Source organism: Populus alba, chromosome 12 (genome assembly GCF_005239225.2).
Source record: "Populus alba chromosome 12, ASM523922v2, whole genome shotgun sequence".
In the NCBI taxonomy this organism is placed as follows: Eukaryota; Viridiplantae; Streptophyta; class Magnoliopsida; order Malpighiales; family Salicaceae; genus Populus; species Populus alba.
This window is the reverse complement of record NC_133295.1, coordinates 5,124,210-5,132,980: the sequence shown is the minus strand read 5'-3', so window position 1 is coordinate 5,132,980 and position 8,771 is coordinate 5,124,210. Positions and strand designations below refer to the sequence as shown.

Sequence of the window (8,771 nt, the reverse complement as noted above, 5' to 3'; positions counted from 1 at the left end):
TCCCTGTGATAGAAGATGCATTCCAAACTTGGCTGGTTTTAGATGGATATAGACATGTGACCGGTGTTGACTTCAACAAGGTTTTTTTTTTTTTTTCTTTTTGTTCTATAGTTAGGCATAATTCTATTAAAATTCTATTATCTTTAGTTACGATCGAGACATGCCACACATTCATGCGTAGAGAATTAGAGAGAAATATCTACATGATGCAATAATTGAAGGGTTTTATGATTAATGGCAAGGGAGATCACAATTCACATGTGCCTTTTGAAAAAACCCTTGTAGAAACTTCAAATGATTAGAATTGAAAGGAAGCACAAGACCGCTTAATTTCTATCCACCGAGTAATTTGTCTGGTTCAGTAGACAATTACATCCTCCAAAATTGACCGCCATTTGCGTTAAAGTTTTTGTCTTCGTGTAAGTTATGGTCATTTTGTCATACGTACTGATGGAATTTAATTTATTTATCTTATTATAATGATAGTTTTTTTTTTTTACTTTATAACTTTAATCATCGACACATACTGATTCAAGACCACTTGTCTTCTATAGCGAGAACATTTATCTTCCACTTTGTAAATCTCCCACTTGAAAGAAAATGGAGAGAGAGCAGCAAAGTTTGTCTCTTAATACACCTTTATGTGAAGGAAACGGTGTCGGACTTTACGAAGAAAGAAACCAAGAAAGGGGAATCAGCAAGAAGGAGATTCTTGAAGAGGTGAAAAAGCAGCTATGGCTAGCAGGTCCTTTAATATCTGTGAGTCTGTTGCAATATTGTATACAAATGATTTCTGTGATGTTTGTGGGTCATCTTGGTGAGTTAAGCTTGTCTGGTGCTTCAATGGCCACTTCCTTTGCGAGTGTCACTGGTTTCAGCTTGTTGGTAAGTTTGCTTCTTTTTCTTTTTATTTCCCCCTTTTTTTCAAAATCAAAATGTTTGTAAATAATACCAGGGACAGTGACACTTCTACTAGAACTGTTTGATCAATTGATATAACAGTATGTGATGGATGCTCACTGAAAAATGTGATGAGCAAGTGCTCGATGACTTCCCTTTTTGTAAGATTTTAGTGAAAAATATAGTAATCTTTAGCATTGATTGTCTTCTGAGTTAAAAGGATTCAAGCTATGCAATTTTTACTTAACCGTGTTACAGCTGTTTGTAGAAGCACCTTCACATTTTTGTAAGGAAGAATTAAATACCTACAGGCTACAAAGATGGATTTTGATGGCAGTAAAGAAGAACAATGGTTTATAATGGTTTCATCCAACTACAATACTGTTAGGTTGCTATGTAACTTCGTAAGATTTTAATTGGTAACATGTGTAGGATGTTCGAGGGCACTTCTGCAGCTGTCTGCCTTGGCAAACAGATGCCTTGAAATTCTTAAGATGTTTGATCAGGCGTTTGCAACGTAGATACTCGTGATCATATTTTGCATAAGATGTTCTTCTCACTAAAAGATAGCAAGCATAGGAACTGGAAATTTCTGGCTACGAACCAACCTAAACCAGTTTCCTTCAATTTTATTAGTGTGATTTCCCAGACTGTCTGATAGGGGCTGATTCCCCTTTTCTATCAAGTCTTCTGAGTATTTTGTTTTATATATTTTTCATTTTTGTCTTGTCCTTGTCTTGTTTTTGGTCTACTGGAAAGTTATGCCATACAGTCCAAAGGGCATGGCTTGCTTTGGAGCATTATCGCCGCCTGAATTGAAAAAAAAAAGAGTCATTTGGCATCCTAATTATTAACTAATATATATTTTCTGTCAGTCGTTCCATATAAGACATGTGATAATAATATTTTTATTATTATAAAGGCTATCTGCGTGTGACAATTTGTCTCTTTCCTTGTTAACAATTAAAGGAGAGGGAAATCTTTAATGTTATCAAGGGGAATGAGGGATAAAATATTTGATTGTGCAAGAAATCGAGGTGTAACGTGCTAAAGAGGCCCTCTCTGCCAAGTTAAACAGAACATAAAAAAACTGTAGGCCTATTTTTTGTTTTTATATGCTTCACTTGTAGTGTAAAAGTACTGTTTTCTTTTGGTTTTGTGTTTTCTTTTTGAATGATTAGGCTGTAGTTAGGGTTTGATGAGATGAATAATCCAACTAGGCCACAAACAATTAGTTTTTTAATAATGTAATGATGAATAACCCACAAAGGCCATGAAGCAAAAACATAAATCTGGTTTGCTATATATACTGAAGTCTTGATTGTGCTGAAATCACAGGAGTATCGTTATTTTTGCTCAAAAGCATGACCAAAACTTGTTTCATAATCATTAATACAGCTCTTAAAACATGAAAGTGAGTGTTTTATAGGAGTAGTGCATTGAGAGCTGATAATCTGGTTTGCGGGGTTGAGGACTTGCTGTTGATGTATTGTGGGAAATTGAAGCCTCTAAGTGCTTGAAGCCTCGAATGGCTTCTATCAGATTATAAGTTAGCTGTTGCATCAATTAAAGTCTGAAGATTTAACTTTTTTGTTTAAAGGGACACTGATGGAGAGCTTCATTCATAAGCTCCATCATTTTGCAACATGTTGGATATATTTGGTGTCCATAACCATCGGGAAAAAGCTAAACAGTTAAATTGTTCAATACTCTCAGATTGAAATGCTTTTGAATGCTTCATTGCTTCTCCACTATACATTGTCTCACTAAATGATTCGTAAGACAATATCTTCATGCTTTGTTTTTTTTCCGGAGTGTCTGATTCTGATTGGATTCTTTTACGAAGTTCTTACCTCTGGTCTTGATTTGCTTTCTAAATAGTTGGGAATGGCAAGTGCGCTTGATACATTTTGCGGGCAGTCATATGGAGCAAGGCAGTTTCATATGCTCAGCATACACATGCAGAGAGCCATGGTTGTTCTTTTACTTGTTAGCATACCACTTGCCGTCGTCTGGGCAAACACAAGACCTATCCTAATTGCCTGTGGCCAACAAAAAGACATAGCAGAGGAAGCTGGACTGTATGCTCGTTTCATGATCCCAAGCCTTTTTGCATATGGTCTTCTTCAATGCCTGGTCAAATTCTTACAGACTCAGAACATAGTACTTCCGATGATGCTGTGCGCAGGAATCACGACTTTACTTCACATCCTTGTGTGTTGGGTTCTGGTTTTCAAATCTGGCCTTGGATACATAGGAGCTGCATTGGCTAGTTCATTCTCTTATTGGATCAATGTATTACTTTTGGTACTTTATGTCAAGTTCTCTTCTTCATGTTCAAAAACTTGGACAGGCTTTTCAAAGGAGGCCTTCCACGATATTGTTAATTTTATGAGGCTTGCAATTCCTTCAGCTGTTATGGTTTGGTAAATTTTCTTCCTAAACATATTTCATTTTGTATTCAATAGAAACAATCACATATCTAACCCTAATCACTAGATTATGATTTTTTTTGCTGACTTTAAACACAGCTTGGAAATGTGGTCTTTTGAATCGATGGTTCTTATGTCTGGTCTGCTCCCTAATCCAGAATTGGAGACTTCAGTTCTTTCTATTAGGTTTGTTTAAAGCCTTCAATGACCATTTTTTTTCCTGAAAACCTGCGAATCCTTAGAGGATACATGTCATAGATGATTTGCAATTTTGTTAATTTAAAGAATCTGTGCTCTCAGCCTTAATACAGCTGCAACTGTTTGGATGATCCCTTACGGACTAAGTGGTGCTGCCAGGCAAGTTATACTGAACTGGAAATAGTAATTTGACAAGTTTCATCACTCTGATCCCTGCCTTGTTGCACTGTTTAGATAATTTTTAGAACGATTTGATTGTCTTCTTTGTAGCACCCGAGTCTCAAATGAGTTAGGAGCACAGCATCCATACCTTGCACGATTAGCAGTCTGCGTTGTCATCACAATCGCTGTTGCTGAAGGCATTTTGGTGGGAATAGTCTTGATATTGATTCGCAATGTTTGGGGCTACGCCTATAGCAATGACATAGAAGTTGTTAACTACGTAGCAGTCATGTTGCCTGTTGTTGCGACATCCAACTTCTTGGATGGACTCCAATGTGTTCTTTCAGGTTCTGCACTTTGTCACAATTTACTAGCAGTAAGAGCATTGTTTTTTAGAGCTTATGCTTAGGATCACGCGGATAATTTGTAATAAACTCTGTTTATGAACATTTAGGCATTGCCAGAGGATGTGGTTGGCAGAAGATCGGTGCATACATCAATCTTGGATCATATTATTTGGTGGGAATCCCCATTGCAATTTTATTAGCTTTTGTCTTTCATGTTGGAGGAAAGGTATAGATTCTTTTTCTTCTTTTTTTCCTTCTCTTGAATTTTATTCATCATGTTCGCTGAATTGAAAGCAACTTATTTTCGTTATATTTTGTTCTCTGCTAAAAATGTTCACTAGGGCCTTTGGCTGGGGATAATATGTGCACTCATCGTGCAAGTTTTTTCTCTTGCCACTATTACTATTCGTACAAATTGGGAGCAAGAAGTAAGATAGCCTTCTTCTGTGTGCTTCTCTTACATTTTTCTTTTCCTTTTTTTATTTATCATCCCCCCAACTGTGAAGTGCTACCTCAATCTTATACTCATATCTTGTTCATTTTTCCAAATTTGCTCGTTTGATTTAGGCAAAGAAGGCTACTGAAAGAGTATATGATGAAGTAATTCCAGTGGATACAGTATCATGAAGCTGCTCGTTTCCTGCAACAAAAAATGTTGGAAACATTTGCATTTAGCTGTGGATGCATGCTGTTCTTGACAGAAATTTATGTGACAAGAACCACCATAATTCTACCATTAGAAGTCTATCAAATACATCCATGTCTGTGGATGTACAGAAATAAAATGTGCGAGAATAGAATGATTATGAGCCCGTTTGGCTACGCGTTAGAAGTTGCGTTTTTTCAAAAACACAGGAAGCAAATGTTTGGTTAACAAAAAAAGCTGCTTACTGTGCATGGTCCCACATCCAAATCGCGTGAGAAATGCAGGAAGATAAAAAGTATAAAAATGCTGCTTTCGGGAAATCCAACCATGATACACTGTTCATAAGTGTATCATGCACCTGCACTGTTCACTGAACAGTGGAGTATGTAAACAGTGCAAGAATTGCATTGTTCACGTGAAATTTTTTTTTTTTCAGTGTTAATTTTTTAACATTTAAAAAAAAACATTAGTATAAAGTGAATTTATCGCACTGTAATATCAATTTTATACCTGATAATATTTTATCTATGCTCAAAAAATTATGAAAACTGTAGTTCTTATCGGATGAATTTTGTATGTAATGAAATTATAAATAGTTTAATGGAATAATAAAAAGTATTTTTTATAAAGTATTTTTTATTTTATGATGTAATAGGAGTAATTAATTCTATAATATTTAAATTTAAAACCATTAATATTAATATATATTTTTAAATTATTTTATAACCTCAATTTCAAAAACATTCTTAACCAAACACATTAAACTATTTTTTCTTCAACCTCAATTTCAAACACAGTTTTAACCAAACACCTATTTTTTCAAACCAACCTCAACTAAAAGTACTTTTTATAAAAATAACTTTTTTCAAACCACAACCACAACAGTTACCGCAATACCAAACACACTCTATATCTCGTAGATACGTACGGCATTGCTCAACACGAATGTCAATGCTTTTTAGCTCCCCCCCCCCAACTGAGGTAATTGTTTGGTTGATTAGAAACACGGAGACTTGCATGTAAACTGATTGACTCTAAGTGGTAACGCAACTTTTAATGGTTTATTTGAAAATGCAGTTTAACATGCTTTTCAAAATTATTTAAAAAAAAAAAAAAGTTTTCTTGAAAAAACATCAGATTGATGCTTTTTAGGTATTTTTCAATGGCTTTAATATGCTATTTTAATAAATTAAAAAATATATTATTTTGATACATTCTCCATTAAAAAATTAAAACATAATATGCATTACTATTCATTCAATATGCACTCACTCGTTGAAAACTATTTATTTATTGGGTTTTTTTTACATCAAACCTTTTTTAGATTGCATCCTTTTTTGTCAATTTAATGACCATGGAATTTGTTAAATAAAGGGGGGGGGAATCAAGAAACAAGGAACAAAGTGTAAAACACGGGGAAATCAAGTGGACAATTACAAATTCTCCTTATAAAGTTCACTTTAGTCCCCCTATTTTTTGTGTATTTATTTTTTGTTTCTTTCATTTTTGAAATTTTACTTCCGGTCCAAAACTTTATTTTATTTATTTTTTGGTCCCTAAGTTTGAGATGAGAGAGAATCAATGGAAAACAACATGGGAAAGATAAAGTTGTTTGTTGACCATATTTTGGCCATGAAAAAAAAGTCTATCTTTATGTAAACAAGTTTTTTGTTTTATGAGAGAAGTTCAATTGAAATATTATATGGCCTCATCTTGCCAAAAAATATAGATTGGGGTTGAGAGAGATTTTTTTTTCTAGTTTAATTTTTATTTTTAGAAAGATTTAAGAGTGTTTTGAGTTGATTTATTAGTTTATTGACATTAAAAAGATTTTTGTTAGATGTTTTTAGGTGAAAAACATATTGGAAAAAAATAAATTTTTAGGCCAAAAAACCCAATCCGATTTTCCAACCACCTCTTTGATGGTTGAAAAATGTACAAGTAAACAATGCATTGTTTTTTATTAAAAAAAAAATACATTTAATAAAAAAACAAAACAAAAGTTGACTTTTCCATGGCCTTTTCTTTTACTAACCTAGGCATCTTGCAACTTTTTTTACTTGAATATTTTTTTTCTTTGATTTAAATTTAGATTAATTAAATATATATATATATATATATATATATATGTGGATGCCTAACTGGCGAGTATTCAATTCCAATTGAAATTAACTAAAAATTATTTTGTGATATTTTTTAATAAAATATTGTTTATTTTTACTTGGTTTTCAAATAAGTTTACAAACATTTTTTTCTAATAATAATAATAGACGCCTCTATTTTTGAAACACTATTTAATTTTATTCAATTACTTCCCTATACATGTTTATTTTTGTTATCATTTAACTAAATAAATAATTGATTTTAAGAATTAAAGTTATTAAACACAATCGGGTTCATGACTTTTTTTATATCATGGACACACTCTTAGACATGACCTCATTATAGGTAACCACTTCTAAGAACCAAACCACGGTGGAGAGCTCGTCAACTTGAGGGGCCTAGTCGATCTCACACTTACATGAGGGTTATGAAATGCATGTGGTATTATTTGAACTAGAGATGACCTCTCTCCCTTGTCGACTTCTTACCACTTGAGTATTGCTAGTTGAGCTACTAGCTTACTTGTTGTTCATAGTCTATGTTAAGAGTTATATCTATCGCTCAACTTTCTAGTTTAGTCTTTAATTAGTGTTAATAACTTTTTATATATTTGTTAATGCTATAATTTATTTAATTAAATGTGTGCATTATTTTTTAAAATTTATTTATTAATGCATTATTAATTTTAAAAAAAAATGGTTGCATTGGAAAATGACTAGTTGTCTCTCATGCATACAAGAATATAGAAAGCAATTTCACCTAAACCCAATGGATACTAACTCGAACAGGTAGGAAATGTTTTTACCCATTCAAGGTCAAGTCAAGTTTGAGCAATACATGAAGTCAAAAATTGAGGTTCAGGTAGGGTATTTATAATGTCATGCGCAACCTAAACCACATTAATATAAAATATTTTTAGAATTTGAAAAAAACTACATTTTTATCAAGCATATAAAAATTAAAAATTTAGGGTTTGTTTCACGTTTCACCATCTTTCTTCTTTAGCCACTTTTTTTTCTTCAATATTTTTCTTTCTTTTCTTGTTCATTTATTTGCTTCATCTCTTCAATTCATCATCTAAGACCGTTTTGAAGCTAAAGGATCGAAATCTTGTTAGAAATCATGGATCCTTTCATTGTGTTATCGTTTATGTTCTTGGAGGATTATTTGGGTTGTTAGTTATAAAAATGATGTTGAATACCATGTAGAGAAGTTGTTAGAGAAAGAGAAGGAATTTGGTTGGTTGTTGGTTAAGTGTATTAAGGAGTTGAAGAAGAAATATGAGAGTTTGATCTTTAAAAAGAAATTGATGTACTTAAAAGAGCTAACAGTTTGAATGTTGAAACAATGGTTGTAAGGAAATAGTCTGCTAGTGATATTGTTACTTTATTTTTATTTAGAGTGTCTTGTCTTGTTCTAGGTTTGAGATGGGTTATTTTATGTAATTGATTGGACTAGATTTAAAATGTAGTTTTGGATTTTATTGGGTGTGATTTTGGATTTCATTGGATGCAATTTGGATTTTCACATAAGAAGATTCTTTGTTTTTGTTTGTCATTAAAATAACTCATCTCAAAGCTGACCCATTCATTTTATTTTTTATTCGAGCGGGTTGAATATATCAAGTTATGCTAATTTATTTATGGTTATTATAGATGTATGCAAATTGAGCATATTAATTTTCTTATTCTATGACGATCCTAAAAAAATATTGAGTTTTAATTATTAGAACTACATAAAACCCATAAAATGTATATATTAGGGACAATATAAAAACTATCATAATTTTCATATAAAAACAAAATAAAACAAAAATCACAATCAAGCATTTTATCCTATAGCTAGGGTGCAATATGATATAAGGAAAAACTAGCAGGAAGAGAGTATAAAGTATTTTTTGGTTTGTGGTTTGACTAAGAAAATAAAAGCTCAATTAGAATTCTTGAAATTTTCATTTGTTTTATCATAATCTCTTAGTTATCA

The 8,771-nt window shown here is 32.4% G+C and overlaps 1 protein-coding gene across 2 annotated transcripts; it reads left to right on the top strand.

Moving 5' to 3' along the window:
- Positions 1 to 290: 290 nt before the first annotated feature.
- LOC118046301 (protein DETOXIFICATION 16) lies at positions 291 to 4,845 on the top strand. 2 transcript variants are annotated; one of them, XM_073412884.1, is made up of 9 exons: positions 291 to 419; positions 555 to 885; positions 2,782 to 3,326; positions 3,432 to 3,518; positions 3,633 to 3,689; positions 3,801 to 4,039; positions 4,147 to 4,265; positions 4,381 to 4,467; positions 4,607 to 4,845. In XM_073412884.1, the coding sequence occupies exons 2-9, from the start codon at positions 601 to 603 to the stop codon at positions 4,664 to 4,666; spliced, it is 1,479 nt and encodes a 492-aa protein (XP_073268985.1). In that variant the 5' UTR covers positions 291 to 419; positions 555 to 600; the 3' UTR covers positions 4,667 to 4,845. The 2 variants fall into 2 exon arrangements, with proteins under 2 accessions (XP_073268985.1, XP_034911029.1); XM_035055138.2 differs by lacking the exon at positions 291 to 419 and having other exon boundaries at positions 516 to 885.
- The last annotated feature ends 3,926 nt before the right edge of the window (positions 4,846 to 8,771 follow it).